The sequence below is a fragment of the Giraffa tippelskirchi genome, chromosome 10 (assembly GCF_054371585.1).
Source record: "Giraffa tippelskirchi isolate mGirTip1 chromosome 10, T2T-mGirTip1v1.2.pri, whole genome shotgun sequence".
NCBI classification, from domain to species: Eukaryota; Metazoa; Chordata; class Mammalia; order Artiodactyla; family Giraffidae; genus Giraffa; species Giraffa tippelskirchi.
This window is the reverse complement of record NC_137284.1, coordinates 92,926,572-92,946,506: the sequence shown is the minus strand read 5'-3', so window position 1 is coordinate 92,946,506 and position 19,935 is coordinate 92,926,572. Positions and strand designations below refer to the sequence as shown.

At 45.0% G+C, this 19,935-nt stretch overlaps 1 protein-coding gene across 7 annotated transcripts in view; it reads left to right on the top strand.

Moving 5' to 3' along the window:
- ATXN7L1 (ataxin 7 like 1) overlaps window positions 1-19,935 on the top strand; it is a 255,418-nt gene that overhangs the window by 97,682 nt on the left and 137,801 nt on the right. For all 7 annotated transcript variants that reach the window (XM_081535893.1, XM_081535892.1, XM_081535891.1 and 4 more), the window contains exon 3: window positions 429-533. In XM_081535893.1, the coding sequence (XP_081392019.1) occupies window positions 429-533 (105 nt within the window). The remainder of the gene's footprint in view (window positions 1-428; window positions 534-19,935) is intronic.

The following is a 19,935-nucleotide window of genomic DNA, read 5'->3' as shown; positions in this document are numbered from 1 at the left end:
CTCCAGCCCTTCTCGCCCTGTCACTCACCAGAGAGGCCTCTGCTTATGTTGAAATGGGTTTGGGTGAACTTCCCCCTCATCCTAAAATAACTGGACCCTCACTGGGTCCCAGTGAACCCCGGGGCCCTCTTTCAGGACAGATTGACTCCCTATGGCATGTGATTCCGGGCAGCCCAAATGCCACGGACTAAGCCATCAGCGGTAGCCATCCATTTGCAAGGGAAATGAGGAGGGATTCTCAGAGGCGTGGGCTTCTCTGAGAGTAAGGAGCTGCATTTGGACAAGCTGCGTTCCCTTTCCCAAAGATGATTGCCTTTCTGCCGGTCTTGTTTGAAAACCTGTCCTGGAGGAAATTCCAAGAAGAAACCGTCCACCTTCTAAGACTTGGTTGCTTTTTCAAAACAACCTGTTTTCCTTTCCCCCCACAGATATGCACTTGTTTGGCCACTATCCAGCACACGACGACTTCTACCTCGTGGTGTGCAGCGCCTGTAACCAGGTCGTCAAGCCGCAGGTCTTCCAGTCCCACTGCGGTAAGTGGACTCCTGCACTGGCCGACGTCCAACATTCGAGAGGAGCCCTGCCCTGTGGTCTGGCCCTGGGTCTGTCTGAGCCCAAGGCCCTGGGTGAATCCCTCTGGGGTTCTGCCTCAGCTTCCAAACCCACTGCCTTAGGGGTAGACAGAGGTAGTCCTCCTGCCAAAATGTTCGGTGCTGTGGGGACACCGGACAGAAAATGTCCCGTTGTTTAGGTAGATGGGTGGTGGTCTTTGCAAGGGAGAAAGGGGAGGGACAGCAGTGGCTCAAGGAGCCACTCTTGCAACCTCACAGCCAGATGTTCGGTTCTTCCGAGAGAGAGAGGGGCCAGGGCAGCCCACCGTGGGGGCCACTGGGGTGCCAACCCCCAGGAAATGCAAACAAAGCCATGCGTTCAGCTTCTCCTCTTCCAAGAATCCTGCTTGTTTAAAAAAAAAAAGGGAAAAAAACAGGCATGTTTGGGAACTTGCTTTCCCTCTATCTTTACATCCTTGTTGTGAAACCCTTCAGCAGTTCCACAGCAAATGCTGGCCTCCTTCAGTGCTGGTACCTTGGGCACACCACAGCTAACGTCCACGCGGCTGCTCCCCTAGGAGCAGATAAACAGCTACTAACCTGAGGATAGGAAGTGGCTTAACCTGAGTGGAGGTTTCCTTCTCTTCAAATGGGGTATTGTTGGACCAGCCGATTTCCAAAGCTGTAATATGCTCTGAGTTCCAGAACAGTAGTTCCCAATCTTTTGGTTTAAAGTCTCCTCTCCTTTGTTGAACATAAAATCCAATGCCCTTTAGTGTTAAATTTCAAAGTGCATTAAACATTGTATCTAAAAAAAAAGTCAAAGCAATTATAATATCGAATACTCGTTGGCAAATTACATATTTCTCCTTTCTCACACTCAGGATTTCTTCTTTTCCCCTAGCCCTTCAGTTATCACCATTCTGTAATAAATAGGTATAAAATAAAAAGAGATGAACTTATCTAATCTCACCAGTAAAGGTACTTGGGACTATTGAATAGTTATATATATCATAATATCAGTTACAAATATGTATATATGTATGTGACATTTACATAGCCGTGTGTTTATGTGTATAACCTGCGTCTGTGTGTGTACTGTGGTTGTGTTTCATGTTTATAATATGTAGAAAGAAGAATCCAGGCTTCTGAGACTTTCTGACCTACGTGGGCACAGAGGCTCCTAGCAAGTGCCATACAAAGAGCTCCGTTGAGAGGCCAGGTCTTCTGCCCCTCCTGGCAGCCACCTCTGTGACTTGGGGCTACTTGCTAAATGTCTCAGGGTTTGGTTTCCTTGTCTCTTCCACGAGTGATGACTTTGTGGGCGCTTCCCGCTCTAACGTTTTCATTTCTGGCAGATAGAGCATGAAAGGAGCAAGTCGTGTGCTGGGCACTCGCTGACCTTCTTGCTAGATGCCCTGTAGCAAATGACCCTCCGTTCCGCCCGGAGGAGAGAAAAGGCCAAACCTTTCTCTCCCAGGCAGATTGTCAGAGGCGCGGTGCTGATGCTACCAGTGGAGGTGACAAGTAGGGGAGTCAGTAGCAGAGCAGTGGCAAGAAGATCCCACACAGCTGGCAGGTCAGGGAGCAACCATGGAAGCTCTGTGGTCCCTGCTCCTGTTTGTCTCATGAAGATTCAGGAAGGGATCATCATTCATTCATTCCTAGGATATGCTGCTGTTCTGGGTGCTGGGGTACAGCAATGAACGAGACAGAGGAAAAATCCCATAAGCCGTCAAAACCTTCTCTGGGAACTTAATTCACTGGCAGGGTTTCTGATGGAAAGAACCTAAATGGGACCCAGGACCCCCACTGTGCCCTGCAGAATTCCTCCCAAGGCAAGACCCCACATAGCCAGTGAAGGAGACCTCTAGGGCTAGGGCTTGGCTCCATTGACACATGCTTCCCTCTATCCTGGGCCTTTTGGTTCAAGAGCAAGTCAAACTTAGGGGCACAGCCAAGGGTTTTGTGGCCGTGTGCTCTGAGCAATGGCAGTAAATTAGTTTGGGGGTTTGGGGTTACAGATCTCATCACCTGAAACCCAGTCTTCTTGAGCTTCTTGCTGAAGCAGCTGACAAGCAGTGGTAGGACACGACCACAGCTCAGCAAATGGAGGCCCTTAAGCCTCCCTCATCTGTCAGGTACGTATCCCAAAGGTTCTCACCCGCATTTATCAAGGGCAGGAGAACGCAAGGCAGAGCTCAGAACCAGGGCAACACTTAAGGGGCAGGGAGGATTTCTTAGCTGCCCTAAGAATTCCTCCTATGGTATCACAGTATTTCTTTTCTTGCTCTTTTACCTCCTATGACTAGCCTTACTATAATGAACAAGTTAATGAGAATGGCTTTGCACAAGGTGCCAGGGACTGTACTAGATGCTTTCCTTATCTTTGAACATGTAATCCTCTCAATGCCCCCACTAAGTAGGTACCAATATGACTTCCAGTTTGAACTTGAGGAAGCAAAGGCTTAGTATTGCTTTGCCCAGGGTCTCAAAACTAAGCAGGTGTAGAGCCTGATTTTGAATGCAGGCAGCATAGCTCCTGAGTGAGGGAAGTGTGTGTTTCCCTGGCTTGCATAGCCCTTGTCCCTCACTTCCTCCCTGTGTGGCTCCCAGGCCCCTCTTGTCCTAGCCCAAACTCCAAGGCCTGAACCCACTTGCCTGCCAGGGAGCGCATCATAATACCTGGCTTCAGATTCAATCATGTTAGCTGCAGAGTTTTCTGTCAAATGAAATCTCGTCTAAAGAACCCCGGTATGAATACAGATGCCCAGCAGAGCCACGGGGGTTGAAATTGGGGTGAGGGCTCAAGTGCCACTTTCCTGGCCTACTAACCCACCAGGGTTCCTCAGAGCAGCATTTGAAGTTTGTTATAACGGAGAGAGCATGGGCTTTGGAGGCAGACAGAGCACTTCACATGACTCCCCCATTAACTACATGACCTCAGGCTGGTGGCCTCTACCTGGTCTATAAAATGAGTGCTCTGTCTGCTGCAGGGTGGTTTGGTACGAAATGACTGGTGAGAGGCGCTTTCCTGAGGTACACCCAGAGCATGGGTTCATTTCTCTTCTCCCCATGGCATCTCCGCATGGCCTCCAGCTGGACACGGCTTGTCCGTCTTCATATTCACAGAAAGCCTCCCCTGCTCCTGCCCTGCATTTCAGTTACCCGTGGGCTGTCTCAGCCACGTCCACCAGCTTCGAGGATCCTTTCGGGACCAGGGGTGTATTAATAATACCTTTTCACCTCCGTATTCCCAGCACCCAGAAATGAATTCATCATCACTGGCCCTGGCCCTGGGAAGCAGAGTTGAGGTGCAGTGGAAGGGACACAGCCCAGGGGCCAGGTCCCAGTTCAGCCTCACCCAGCCCTAAGACCCCAGACTCTTCACCTTTTTAAGTGACAGGAGACTGGGCTATGTGTTCTCTTGGAAACTTGCTCATTCTCAGCGCCTGGGATTTGGTGCCTGATTTTAAGGATCACAGCATATTCAGAGAGTTGGGTGCATGGCCCTCTTCAAGATTTCAGTGGCCTGGTTAAGTTAAATGGAAGAAGTGTGTGTGTGTGTGTGTGTGTGTGTGTGTATGTGTGTTGTGTATTTAGGCAGTTGGTTCTGAGGACTTTGGAGGTTGATGGTGTGTGTGTGTGTGTGTGTGTGTGTGTGTGTGTGTGTGTGTTGTGTATTTAGGCAGTTGGTTCTGAGGACTTTGGAGGTTGATGGTAATGTGAAACAGTGAAAGTGATTATGGAAAAAATCGTGAATTTTGGAGTCAAACAGACCTGGGTTCCTAGCTGTGAGACCTCAGGCTAATTACATGACCTTTCTGGGCCTCATTTTCCTCTGAAATGAAGGCGATAGTTCCTGCCTTGCAGAGTTACTGTGAGGAACAGAGATAAAGTAGTTTCCTGGCACATAGTAAGGAAATAAAGAAAGGGTAGCTATTATTGTCAATAAAGTGTGGCTATTTTTTATTATGTTGAATGTTTCTTATGAAAAATGGGAAAACCAATTCAGTCAAGTGCTTCCTGCCTTCGTTTCTCACCCTGTCTCGGGGGATGTGCGCATGGAGGTCAGCCTGCGGACTCTGGCCTGTGATTCATCTTCGGCTTCCCACACTCTTGGAGGCAAGACTTGTTGGCCTAAAGATGATTACATTGCCAGTAGTCCTGAGGATCCACCTTTACAAATATGGTTTACATTCACATTGGGCTCCAGTGTCCGCTCCTTTGGAAACACCATGAAGCTCCCAGTGTCTCTCTGGGGTCCCTGCCCAGGTCAAGCCAGCCTTGACCACCCCCCCCCCCACTCCCAGGACTGACTGCTTTCCTGTTACTCCTGACTTTGCACCCCAAGCTTGTGTCCTGGATGTAAAAAGCAGGCATGTACCCATTGCTCAGGAGAACCTCTGCCTGGCCTGGGGGTGGGGGGCGCTCTCCAGGCCACTGGGGCTGTGCCAGTGGCTGTGCCACTCCACCTGTGTGGGCCCCTTAGGTCTGTTTCCTCTATATAGCAGCCCTTTAGATGCTTTTTAAACCTCTGCCCAGGAGACTAGGATTTTGAGGGATTGGTTTGTTTCTAAAGTCTCTTAGGTGAGTTGATGATATTATTTAGGCATTAAGATAGAAAAGAGGGAAACAGAAAAAGCCTCTCCTTGGGTGAACTGATCTCACCCAGCCGACATCCTTACCCGTCATAGCTGTCCAGCCCAAGCTGTGACTTGATGCACTGACACGATGAGGGAGCCTTGTGGTTGGGAATTGCCTCTCTGGGGTGAGTCTTCTTAGGTTCAAGTTCCAGCTCTGCCACTTGTTAGCTGTGTGACCTTGGGCAGGTTACTTTGCCTCTCTGTGCTTCAGTCTCCTATTCTTAAAATGGGATAGTAGTTTTTCTCCTAAGATCGTTTTGATGATTAAAGGAGCTCACATGTGGAAAGCACTTTTAGCACAGTGGTGGAACAAAGTTTGCTTTAAAAAAAAAAAAAAAAGAGTTATGCTTTCATTAACTAAGTGATAAGCTACAGAGATTTATAATGAAGTCTTGTCCAAATGATATTCATTTATGAATACTGTGCAGTGTGAGGGTGACCTTGGTGACTTTCTCTGCATTGGTACTGTGGGTCCCAACCTCAGTGCACAGAGAGTGCTGTTTCTTCCGAAGAGTTCTCTGTGTATGGTGTGTGTGTGTGTGTGTGTGTGTGTGTGTGTGTGTATGGGGTCCCATTTGTGTGCATAAGCCTGTATATAAGCTCAAACTAGAAGGTTCGAGGTACCTACAATGAAAAAATATTTTTATTACATTTAGAAGTTACATATGTTTAATCAATTTGAAATATTCTAAGTAAAGGGAAAAATAATAAGTAGAATCTAGCTGTGGTTTTGTAATTGGGTTGGACATTTATGAAGTTGTATGATTTGCCTAAATGAAAGGACTATGATTTTTTCTGTCCTTATCTGCTAATATATTTACATAATAAACTACCATAAAAAATAGTTTCTCAACAGCAGCACAGTTAACATTTGGGGCTGGAAAATTCTGTTATGGGGGCGTCCTCTGTATTGTAGGATATTGAACAACTTCCCTAGCTTTTATCCACTAGATGCCAGTAGCTGCCCCCATCCCCAGTCATGACAGTGAAAACAGTGTCCACTAGGGGACAAAAATGACCCCCAGGTGAAAGCCACTGCTGTGAATTATAACATCTCCATTTCTCATGTAGTATTCTGTGCTTTTCTGTGTTCAGGTTTTCCTCCCCATTCAAATACATGTGTGTGCATGGGCACACTAAGCTCTGAGATTAGTTCTCTGGAACCACATGGTAGCATGTGGAAAGTTTACTAGTTCAGCCTCCAATGAGCTGGTCATCAGGATAATTTCCCCATCACCATCATATTCAAAGCATAAAACAAGATAGATTGCTGAAGTCCATAAAATTGCAGTCCTTCCCACCTCAAAATAAAAAAAAACGGGGGAAAGTGGCAAAAGAAATAACACATTCGCATACAAAGATCCTTCAGAATTTTTCAGCCGCTTTTGGTGCTCACTCTCCAAGCAGAGAACCATATGACCCTACACCCCAACCATCAGACAGATATTCCTTGGATGTCACCGCTACTTAAATATATATTAGAACCAAAGAACCTAGATGTCATTCAAAAGACAAGATAGGATTAGTTTTTTCCCTTCTTAGAGAAAGCCTTTTAGTCCCTTTTCTGATTATATTTTTGAATGCCCTTCAAGTAGCTGTTTTGCATGTTGATGGTGATGCAGTAGAATTTAATGAACTGTGAGCTAAAGCAGAGGGGCTGAGCCACAAAATAAATGAGTGGCAGCAACTAGCTCCTGGAGGCTGGCACCTCCATCCCTTGTGTGCACATGCAGATGCCGCTGCTGGGTGGGGACCAAGAGCAGCAGAGCCCAGCAGTGCCACACATGGAAGCCTCATTAATGAGGTTTCAGGGTTTCCTGCAATTGTTCTCTTTATTTCGTCTATCTCCAGGTGACCTCTAGTTGAGTAGGAAACAAACCATTTGCTCTTTTGAGCCCTAGAGAAATGGAGTCCCTCCCAGTGTCAGTGCCCCTGGGCTTCCAGGGTATCATCACTGGCTAATTAGCCTGCCAGAACTTCCTTTCTGAAGGTGTAGATTGCCACAGAGTAGGACTGAAGTTTTTGGTCAGTTAAGTGGGATTTGTTTGTTGAGATTAAATTTCTGTTGTTATTGTGAGTTGTTTTTTATGAACTAGATTATTTACACCAGAGACAAATAAAATAATTAAAGGAAATTGGTCAGATTGAACATATTCTTTATCAACTCCAGCAATATTAACTAATAAGACTTGGCAAGATCAAGTGAATCTGTGCAAACTTGATTTTGTTAGTGAGATTCTTTTTTTAACCTTAATTTGATGAATGTATCCCTGATCTAAAATTAACTCCTGGCTTGATGTATCTTTGGGGTTCCTTACAGTCAGAAACAATATCTGCGGTTGTTTCTTCTTATTTCATCTTTCCATACTCTCCAGTAAAGTGTAGCCATAGGACAGATACTAAGAAAATTCCTACAGCTGATTCTAAGAAGATCCCAAAGCAAAATTAATCATGGACTAACAAATGGTGATACCTTATGTCAAGCATTAACAACTGAAAAAATCTACAACAAAGTAGGACAACATTTTGCGCCCCTTCAAATGTTTATATTTTTGAACTTGCTGATGTTCAAATTAGAATTAAAAGTGTATCTAGAATATAGCAGGTTGACCTGGTCCCAAACCCTAGCTTTTCTTCTTATCTGTTAATGGAAGATGAAAAGTACCAATAGCAATTATTGAGCACTTATATATGCTAAGATTTTTTTTTATTTCATCCTATTGCCACCCTAAGGTGCTCCAGTCCCATTATTCCTGTCTCACACCCAAGGACAGGGAGACTCAGAGGATTTAATAAATTTCCTCAAGATCTCGCTGATTTAAATGGCAGAACTAAAATTCCAGCCTATGTCTGACTCTTGATCACTTGACTGATTTAATGTTTTGGATCTCAAACTCCCTGCAATAGCATAACTGAACTTCCATACAGAAAGGTTGTTTTGGTCCCCTGTAGGATGCTGGAACCTAAATGCAGGTGCTTGTGGGCACCTGAGTTCCCTATCTCTCATTTTTCTAACTTAATGCTTCTGATCGTCTGCTTGTTGGCATAGGTGAAGAACTTGGGCACAATTTTGAGGGAAATCAGAATGGAAGAATAAACTGATTACAGTCCATGTGTTGAGAGTCGTGGCATTTGGATAGACCTTTACATATCAAAAAGTAAGAAGAAGCAAGCTTGTGGGGGAGGTGGAACAGGGACCACCATCAGTTCTGCCTGTAGTTTCTTGTTCATCCCCAACAAATGAGCACATCGTGAGATCCCCACCCCCACCACCAAAACAGTAGATAATTTCCTCTAAATTCAATGGAATGCCCTTTTCTTGCACATTTCTGTGAATTAGGGAAATTTTACAAGTAGACAAGTAGCAGATGTAATGATTCAGCTCAAATTTAGAGATAGATTAAGAGGATCTTCATAGTTTTAGTATTATTAATTCATTTTTACTTGAAAGAAAAAAAACCCTCTTCTTATATCTCATTCAAGCCTGGTCCCAAACCCTAGCTTTTCTTCTTATCTGTTAATGGAAGATGAAAAGTACCAATAACAATTATTGAGCACTTATATATGCTAAGATTTTTTTTTTATTTAATCCTACTGCCACCCTAAGGTGCTCTACGCTGAATCTCTTGGGTTACCTTCTTCAGAGTCACATAGCTTTGATTCATTCATTTATTTGAAAAATATTTATTGAGCACCTACTATATGCCAGCTATTGTTCTAGTGCTGCAGATAAATAGTGGTGAACAAGACTAGAGTGTGACTTTCTGGAAGCCTGCATTCTGATAGCTTAAATAACGTAGATGAAAATGATATCAAGCCATAGGAAGAGCACATCAGGTGAGGTGTTTTGAGAGCTTCAGAGAGGCAGATGGGAGCAGTACTGCAGAGCCCTGTAGGGCAGAGCCCAGAGTTTGGGCTTCATTCTGGGTATGGTGAGAAGTCATGGGAGGACCCTGCATGAGAGAAAGACATAGTCTGACTTCTATTTTCAGAAGGTCACTCTGGCTGCTTGGAGTCTGGGAGACCTTGAAGGGACTGAGGCATAGCTGTGCAGGTGGATCAGTTCAGTTCAGTTCAGTCGCTCAGTTGTGTCCGACTCTTTGCAACCCCATGAACTGCAGCACGCCAGGCCTCTCTGTCCATCACCAACTCCCGGAGTCTACCCAAACCCATGTCCATCAAGTCAGTGATGCCATCCAACCATCTCATCCTCTGTCGTCCCCTTCTCCTCCCGCCCCCAATCCTACCCAGCATTACGGTCTTTTCCAATGAGTCAACCCTTCGCATGAGGTGGCCAAAGTATTGGAGTTTCAGCTTCAACATCAGACCTTCCAATGAACACCCAGGATTGATCTCTTTTAGGATGGATTGATTGGATCTCCTTGCAGTCCAAGGGACTCTCAAGAGTCTTCTTCAACACCACAGTTCAAAAGCATCAATTCTTCGGTGCTCAGCTTTCTTCACCATCCAACTCTCACATCCATACATGACCACTGGAAAAACCATAGCCTTGACTAGACGGACTTTTGTTGGCAAAGTAATGTCTCTGCTTTTAAATATGCTATCTAGGTTGGCCATAACCTTCTTTCCAAGGAGTAAGCGTCTTTTAATTTCATGGCTGCAGTCACCATCAGCAGTGATTCTGGAGCCCCCCAAAATAAAGTCTGACCCTGTTTCCACTGTTTCCCCATCTATTTCCCATGAAGTGATGGGACCAGATGCCATGATCTTAGTTTTTTGAATGTTGAGCTTTAAGCCAACTTTTTCACTCTCCTCTTTCACTTTCATCAAGAGGCTCTTTAGTTCTTCTTCACTTTCTGTCATAAGGGTGGTGTCATCCGCATATCTGAGGTTATTGATATTTTTCCCGGCAATCTTGATTCTAGCTTGTGTTTCTTCCAGCCCAGCGTTTCTCATGATGTACTCTGCATATAAGTTAAATAAGCAGGGTGAGAGGAATTTACCCAAGGCCCAAGGTAAGAGAAACCCAAGTAAGACGGTAAGTGTTGCGAGAGGGCATCAGAGGGCAGACACACTGAAACTAAAATTACAGAAAACTAGCTAATCTGATCACACGGACCACAGTCTTGTCTATCTCAATGAAACTAAGCCATGCCGTGTGGGGCCACCCAAGACGGATGGGTCATGGTGGAGAGGTCTGACAGAATGTGGTCCACTGGAGAAGGGCATGGCAAACCACTTCAGCATTCTTGCCTTGAGAACCCCATGAACAGTATGAACAGTGCAGGTGGATAGTGAAGGGTAAACTTGAGATCTATTTTGGAAATGTGGCTGACAGCATCTGCTGATGGATTACATTGTAAAAGGAAAGGTCAACATTTAGAGTTAGTTAGAAGGGGAGTGGCCAGTGACCTATAGGAAACAGAGGATGACAACATGGGAGCCAAGAGCAGAAGGTGTTTGTAGAGCCAATCAAACGCCAAGTGGTTGAGCGAGAAGAGAAAAGGTCACTAGATTTCCACCAAAGGATGCTGTTGACCTCGACAATAGCCAATTCAATATCTTGGGATTTCTTTTTCCCAAGTATAGGTGATTTTATTTTTATATCACTGATAAACCACTTTTTAAGCTAGTGACATCCCAAATGTTCTTCCACATTTCTGCTGAGCTCAGCTACTACCCATCTAAATTGTCAGCTGCCACCAGTCACTGCCACAGTCACCTGTGAGCTCTTGATACTCAGCTTCCAAGGGCTGAGACTGTGTCTTCTGCATCTCTGTGTCCCAGCCTGGAGACATTTCCTGACTTGGTGCACAGACAGCAAGAAGGAAGGACTCCTCTAAGTGCTCTTGGCACTCCCCACTTCACCAGCATTAGCATATATGACAGCTACTGCAAATGCCTGTTTACTCATCCACCCCTGTTGCACACACAGATACTGACTAGGAGTTTTGAGGAGCCCTTTTGTAGTGCTCACCATTGTGTTCCCGAAGTTAACATGATGAATGCTGGATCTACAGTTGGTGCTCAAAACACTTTTTAAAAAAGGCATTTCGGAAGGAAGGAGGGAAAAAGCAAGCTTGGAAGGAAAACTTACTTCCAAGTTGGGAATAAGCCAAATTCCATAGGTAAGCGAACACATTTCATTTAGAAGATGTTGCCCCTTGAAAGAGAAGGATCGTCTCTGTTCAGATGCAGCTGATGCAGGGGAACCATCCTGCCTCACTTTGCACTGGAGAGGCTGCTGCTTTGATCCCTGACCACAGCTGAGTTCTGGAAGGCTGTCACTGTAACATGACCCTAGGCTTCTGACTCATCTCTGGCTTGTCCTCGCTATATGGGCTGCTCCATTCCATTCCTCAGAGCTGTATCAACCGAGGAAAGTTAGGGGAACAGCCATCACTTTATTTAAATCCAAGCAAAGAACGTTGCCAGCACTGATTCCAAAGGTCATTTTGGAATTGCCCCCATCTGGGTCAGTGAGCAGAACAGCAGTGTTTCCTCCCTGGAGTAGTCCATCCGTTCACTGAGAGCTGGGGCTTGGGCACGCATACATGCCTGGAAAAGACTGTGTGCCAGATTCCTCTTTGGAGGTTCTCAGCACCTGTTAGCCCGTCAAAGCACTCACAGGTCTCGCAGTAAAAACAAAAATGCATCCCTTCTGCTTTGGAGTCCCATCGCTCTTAATTTATCTGAATTCACCAACATGTACTGAGTGACAATAATAATAACAATAATAAATGTTTTTGTTAGTAATTTGGTCCCAGATACAAGCCCACTCCTTCATTCATGGCCCAAGCAGAAAAACAAACATCTTTTCCAATCCTGGAGGAGAAATTGGCTGTGGAAACTCTCCCATCCCGAAACTGTGTCTACTGTACTTTATGAGTGGAAGGGTTTTCAAAGGTGGTTTTGACTCTCCTTCATTTTCACCTTCTCTCCCTGATGCTAGAACCCAGCTCCCATCCAAGCTGCCACTCCACCATCAGTTTTCCTTCTGGAAGAGCATCAGGAGTATTTGCTCAAGGAGCTGATTCTGAGTGCTTTGCCTGGGGTCACTGTGAGGTCCCTCCCAAAGTGTCACATATCCGAATGTATAGGCTTGCCTTGGGGATGCTGGGGCCGGGTGGGAGGTGTCTCTAAAGAAGGTTCCAAGCTCTATTGTCTCTGAAGTCGAAGTACTTCTTCCCATGTCTTGTGTATATTTACTATGGCAGGTTTTCTTCTCTTCTAGAAAAGGTGCTATTAGGTTGATGTGGCCTCTTACAATCAATGGCACCCTAGAATAAAGGAAATACTGTAGTGAAGAGTCTGCCCAGGACTGCTCTTTCACGGGGCTGGGCACTTCTGGAAAACAAGTACACTTTGGGGAATGCTGCATAGAAAGCACGCGGGAAATAAATATACGTCCGGGAGAAAATGTAAATTGAAGGGAGTATATGACGAAAGATTAAGTAAACAGTTCACTGGGATGAATCTTACTTCACATGGAATGAATAATCATGTTTGGTTTTTTTCCCCCTAGAGAAAGTAACTCTAGTCTTTATTTCAGAAAACTGGAACTACCGATTTCTGTCTAAGGTTTGCTTCCTAACTAACCCTGTTGTTTGTTTGTTTATTAGCATCATAGATGCTTTGCTTTTCTCTCACAGGAATTATTTCTCCAAAGTCCTGAGGCCTCTTTCTAAAATGAATGTGGCTTCCCTCATGGCTGTGGTGGCTGTGATTTTCTGCTTGTCTCGCTAGGTGGCTGTCCCCACCCCATATGTCATCCTCTCAAATGTGCTTGCCTCCCCCAGGAGCCCTGCTGCGCCATCCCCAGGAGTGAGAGTGCTTTGCCACTAGCCCTGACTGACCCCCTAACTCAGGGACCCACCTGTCAACTCTGAGGTGTCGTCTGTTGGTGGCACTGTCTCCGGGCGCTTGTGGATCCAGTTACTGGTGCCTTAAAAGAGGCAGGACCTGGACAGCAGTACCACTATTTCAGCTTCCCCTATCATACTCTTACCACTGTGACACTCACCCTAGGTGTGGGGAGCCTCCGTCCTGATAGCGAGCCTTTGCCTCAGGTCCTCTGTAAAGTGGGGCGGTGTTGATGTTTGAAAGGGGCTGGGAGACCAGTGAGGAGGCCCAGAACAGGAGGGGGAGTTCCCCTGAGAGCTGCCCCCACTCTGACCGGTCATATTTGCGAGCCAGGAAACCACTGAGCTATTTTGATCACCACAGGTGCCCCTAGCCCAGGCAGAAGAGCTGTGGTCCTCTCTTTTATTTTCTTATTGTTCCAATTCCCCGACCTGTGGAACTTGCAGACCTGTGGTCAGTGTGACTTGACCAGTATCACCCCATCTCACATTCTGTTCTTTTTAGGTTGTTTGGTGTTCTTCTTTCTAATATCTCTTTCATCATTCAGCCAGTGCTGGAATTGGGTTGAACTGGCCGCACAGTCCAGAGGAAGCGGTTGTTTTGGGATTGATTTCAGTGGACTTCTCAGGGGGACCACTTTCTATCCGAGGGGCACACAGACCTATCTGTTTTGTATGTGTGTCCTATGCAGCATTCCTCGATCATTTCTCAGAAGTTCCTGGCAGACAAAAGGTCCCATATCCACTGTTAACTAGGAATTTGCTCCGTTCCAGGACCCTCTTAATTGTAAGATGCCACATTGATTGAACAGCATCTTTCCCCAGGTGACTGGAGCCCTTCTAGGACAGTCTTTGCATCCAGGCAGTAGCAGCTAACTGGGCTAGTCTCCTGGGCTAGCCCCAGGAGATGGGCATAGTGTGGTAGAACAGGGCACAATCTGAGGAACAAGCCAACAGCAGCTTCTGGGCTGTATGACTAGGTTGTAATTAACCCAGGCACATCCCTTCTTTTCTTCCTGGAGTCAGGTGCTTCACCTTCCCTTTGGTTTAGAATTTAGTTCAAAGTACAAAATAATGAAGCTATAATGGCTTGGGGAGTTTCCTGTTTCTGGTGATACTCCTGACAAATGTCATATAAATTAACCTGGTCCCAGATCAACTAGGCCACATGTAGAAAAAAAAATCACACCATTGCCAAGTAGTAATTGAGGAGTGTGGTTTTAGTTTCCAAATGTAAAGTTTGGTGAGGGGGCCTTACTATTTTTATTTTTGATTTCTAGTTTAATTTGTGATAACCAGGGAAAGTTATGTTATCCTTATAAGGGTAAGACAGGGTAAGGCATAACAAAAAAAAGTAAGTTTTATAACTTAGGATACCTCCTTTGTGATTACAATAGCATTTTTTTAAAATGTCATACGTGATTAGAAAATTTGTATAATCTCACTTTTATGTGCAGGGTTCCATATATTCATTGTTTATTTTGTTATTCAAATCTTGTATATCCTCTGCATTTTTGTCCACTTGCTCTGTAATCTCTGAGAAGGGAGTTTTAAGTCTCTTATGATGCTTGTATGTCAGTCTCTCCTTTTTGCTTTACAATTTTGAGGCTGTGCTATTGGATGTTGTTGTTTAGTCTGTAAGTCGTGTCTGACTCATTGCAACCCCATGGACTTCAGCACGCTAGGCTTTCCTCTTTTTCACTATCTCCTGGAGCTTGCTCAGACTCATGTCCATTGAGTCAGTGATGCCATCCAACCATCTCATCCTCTGTCACCTTCTCTCCTGCCCTCAATCTTTCCCAGCATCAGGGTCTTTTCCAATGAGTCGGCTCTTTGCATCAGGTGGCCAAAGTATTGGAACTTCAGTTTCAGCATCTGTCCTTCCAGTGAATATTCAGGGTTGATTTCTTTCAGGATTGACTGGTTTGATCTCCTTGCTGTACAAGAATACATATATGTTTATGACTCAAGTCATTTTAGTGATGGAGTATTCATCTCTATTAATGCTTTTGCCTTAGGTCCTATTTTTATCTGATTAACATTGCTACCTAATTTTCTTTTGGTCAATATGTATTTGCCTTATCTCTTTCCAGTCTTTTATTTTCAACTTTTCATTTTGTTTTAGGTGTCTCTCTTGTAAGCAGTATACAGGTGGCTTTTTAAAAAATCCAATCTGATAGTGTCTTTTAATAGATGAGTTTTGTCCATTTACATTCATTGTGAGTACTTCATATATTTGGACTTATCTCTGTCTTTCAATTTGTGTTCTGTGTACCTTGCATTTTATTTGCTTTTGTTTTCCTTTCTTGCCTTCCATTAGGTTAAAGAAGTTTTCTTAATGCTCACCATTTTCCCCTCTGCTAGCTTGGTCACAATAGATTTTCTTTTATCTCTTAGTCTATTTAAATCTATTTAGTGACTACCATTAAGTTTTTAACATGCATACCAAATGATAACTTTTTTCTCATACAGTTGTTCAGGATCTATGTCTTCTCAAACAACACAGATTTTTACATACTTAAAGTCAACTGGTAATTACAACAAAGAATTGAAATCTTGACTCAAAACACTGCCACGTGTTCCTCAAAACACTGCCATGTGTTCTCAGCCTCCTGATTCACAAGAGGATTAGAGGCATCCTGACTGATTAATAAAGCATGAATTTTTGCTAATTCACTCTGTTTTATACCCTGGGGTGTTTTGGGTCATCTGTCTAGTTCAGAGTGATATGTTCATTCCCAGCTCATAAAACTCTCTCAAGTTCCTGAAAATGTTCTGAAGTAGGATTAGACCAAAGAGAGCTCAGAATCCTACAGCCCAGTGTTAGTACCTGTTCCCATAAATCCCATTTGTCACGTGTAATGATTTCCAGTGTGAAAATCAAGGGGTTTCTCCCTGTTAACACCTGCTTACTTATCCCTTGATGCCCCAAATTTAATGTGCATGTGAGCCCACTGGGGGTTTCTTGCTACCATGCAGATTTGAATTTGTGTTTCTAACATGCTCCCAGTTGATGCTGATGCTTTTGGTCCATGGACCACACTTTGAGAAGCGAGTGCTTAGAGAATGAAATGTAGTTAGTAAAAGGGGGCTTTGGCTCCAGGTCTGTGTTCCTTGATACTTCACAGAACAGCAGATTTCAGAAGCATTTTCTGTGAAGTGGTAGGATTCAGGATCATTTCAATCATAAAGATCACCTTAAGGCCCTGCAGAGCCCTGCCTACCCCTGCCCTGGCCCAGGGTTCATTCAGGCCCGTGTAAAGTCCCCCTTAACTCCATCCCTCTGGAGGTCAGCTCAGCACAGCACGAGCTCTCAGGCTTGTCATTTAGGTGTGACTCTGTGAGTCAGTGCCCTGAGGAAGAGCCTGCCTGGGGCCAGGGGCAGGCTTCCTGGTAATTTATGTCTAAGACAAGCTTTTAATAGAGATACACTTTTAAACAGTAACCAGGAAAAAGATTCTCTCTTCTTAACGGGTATCCATTTATAGGACTCAGCTGTTGAAGCTCAAGGGTAGCATTAGGCTTAAGTTTAATCTTCTGTATACCGTAATTTACAGCACTGAGTAAAGCATTGTACGTACAACTATTTCAGTCATTTGCTGTGATAAATAGCTATTGCTCTTGGCGGAACAGAAACGCCATCTCTGCTTTCCACTTATGAATATTGAATGGTCTCAGGCAGGCTTTTGCTATAAGTTTTTAAAGGGGAAATCCCCACCGATCACATCTCCTCAGTGGCCCCAAATGCCACTTCCCTGCTGTGTGCGCTAGTCAGTGCTCAATTCGGACCACGGTTCTGCGACACACGTGTGTTCCTGGTGAATGTCACACAGGGCACGCCCAGCAGCTCCAGGCCCCAGTCCTCCTGAAGGCTGCAGTTTTGCACTGAATGCCTCGAGCTGTTGGGTAGAAGATTTAGCTGGTGGCAGGAAGCCACCAACAGGGATCAGGGAGATATCTTAGAGGCGATAATCTGACGCGGGAAAAATAGAAGGGGTGTGATTCTGTTGGATTCCTGATGGTGAGAAGATGGTGTTGGCTAGGGAAATTGAAACTAATAGGAGCAAAAGGAGATGGGAGAGTGCCCAGGTTATAAATCTCTAGGGATAAACTCTTTAGGAACACAGAGACACATATGCCTTTCTCCAGACCTCCCTTAGTTCCGATGCTGTGTTCCCTGCCAGCTGGGAGGAGGCAAAATGTATATTCACATACGATGCTCAGGTCCACTGACCAGCTTGACCCAGAAATCCAAGTCCAAGTCAGCTGGTTACCTTAGACTTGGGCTCCCAGAAATCCCCCAGTTTCTTTCCCGTGGATAAACTTTCTGTATTGGAGGAACCGAAATCTTTAGATGGGCATCCTTTGGTGTGTCTCATGTGTATGAGTCACCACTGGGTCCTTATAAGTACTCCAAGCATTGCACTGGGTGGTGAGATAAGGACTCAAGGGCGAATGTGAGCAGAGATGGTGAACGAGTGAAATGGTGCGCTCTTGCCTGCTTCTGAATCCTGTGACGGAGACTGTCTTCCTCAGTCACATTCCCAAATGCCACTTCTCAGCAGTATCTCTGGAAGGTGATTCCTTTGAAAACAGAGATGAGAGGCTTCTGTTCTCACTACTGCCTTTTGAGGATGATCTTGTATCTTTAGAAACAGCTACAGCATCTTGCCATTTACGAAGCACCCTCTCCTAGCGTGTTCATTTTGATTTGAGTAACAGCTCAGTAAGGTGGGTTGGTGGGGGCTGGCTTCCTGGGTTTGGAAGCTCAAAGAAGTTTAGCAACTTTCCTAACATCACAAATCTCACCTCAGTGCATTTGCCATGAACAGAGACCCCAGTGAGAAAAATACACAGAGGCCACCAAATAGTATGTCCACAATCGGAGACAAATTCACCTTTTATGAACCTGACAGTCTTTGTATTTCTAATTCCCAGCTCCAGGCAATGAACACATTTTCTGACTCTCTTATATCTCTTTCACTTGAGATCTGAGCTTTCTCTTATAACTATTTGAAAAACAATCTTAACAGTGTTGACTCCGAAGAAATGTTATTCAGGCTGCCTATAGGTTATGATATGCCTTTTCATTTCTTGGCCTGAAGATTCCTTCAGAACAAAGTCACGGTCATTTCAGTAGACGTTGAAGGCAGTTAGTTAGTTGTGATCTGCATGCGAATAAATCCACTCAGCATTTTGATTAGTTATAACAGGTGATGAGAGAATTGTACAGACCAAAAATTACACATACGTGTTTCATGCATGTAAACCTACTAATGAGAATGGGTTTTGGCAAAAATCTGAGCATTGATGTTCCTGCCACTGGACCTCAGAATTGCTTGTTAGTATTCTGGGAACCAGAGTACAGACACAGATACAGTACAACCTGGTCTTGAGGGTATCTCTCATCTTCTGGCCTTCGATAAGTTTGTTAAACAGGAAGATGAGAGGAAGCAGTCTGGAGAGAGGATGATACGTAAGTGGCTTAAGAGACCTGGCAGTTTAGGACTCCTTGGCAACCTTGCTGTGACCTCCCACCTCTCCTTGCCCATCTGTGAAATGGGCATGGTGATTATGCACCAGGATTATTATTCAAGGTGATAATCTTGAGAACATCTTGGCACGTGATTCGTGCTATAAATACACCTCGCTGCCATGTGGAAAATAGGAGTTTTTAGCTGAAATGTATAATGAGGTGAGGCAGAGGGCATCAGTCACTGGCAGCAGGAGGATTGCCAGAGGTGGGAGGCGTGCGGGAATGAGGCAGATGCTTGTCTAAAGAAGGAGAACAGAGAGAAGTATGAAGCACCTGGGGCAATGTGGTGGAATGTTCAAAACAAACAAACAAACAACACAAAATAGATGTTTGGACGTCTGGCCTGGATTTTGAAAGCAGTCAGGGGGTTGGAGATGAGCCTCTATCTTTTCACATTGCAGGCTCTGTGCTCCTGCTTCTGGCACACAGTGAACTCCAGAGGTCTTATCTAACCAGTCCCCATGTGGGGTTCAGCTGCTGTATTTGAAGGCTGGTTGTGTTGGAGATGCAGGGAGGGGTTAGAAACAGCCAGACCCTGCAGCCAAGTTGTATGGGCATGACGGTGGCTCTGCCACTGACCAGCTAGATGACCTTCAGCTGACGCCTCACCGTGTCTTAGTTTCCCCATCTACAGAATGCAAGTAATAATAGTACCTGTCTCAAAGATTGTCAGGAGGACTGTCAGGGCACCTAACGTCTGTATACATAAGCATAATGAGGCACTTCTCCAGCCTTGCGAATTCTAGCCCATGGCAGAGAAGAAACACAAACTAGATGGGTTGAGGAATGTTCACCTCTAGAGAACTGAATATGTCAACCATGAATTATGTGGTCATTCTCAGAGAGGAAGCATCTGCTGGAACAAAGAAGGGTCACAGCCAGAACAATGTCCCACCTTGGCTGGACCACCGGCTGTAGGCTGAGTGGGTGGTGGAAGACTCGTTTTGCTCAGGTCTTGAAACCCCAATGCACCTCTTCCCTGCTCCCAGGGAAGTTGGAAGCTTGGTAGGGGAGAGGGTAAGAAGGGTCTGTATCCACAAAAGCAAATTCCAGTGGCCACTATCCCAGAAATTTTTATCTCCTTATCTTACACGAGTCAGTCTTTCCCAGTCATTTGCTGATACTGTATCTCTGCTCTGGAATCCTGCAAAATCATTCCCCTGTTATCTGTCTGCCTCAACATGGGGGAAAAAAACCCTCTCATCTGGAACTCTTGTCTAATGTCTGCCATCCTGCCTCATAGCAGCGTGTGGGCAGGTCTGCTCTGTGCTGCGCACATCTTCAGAATGACTAGATTTCAGGTGTTCAGAGCAAGTGTCTTTAAATCCACTGGTGAAAGGAGACAGCAATCATCTGCTGGTTGGTGTTTGCCAAGATGT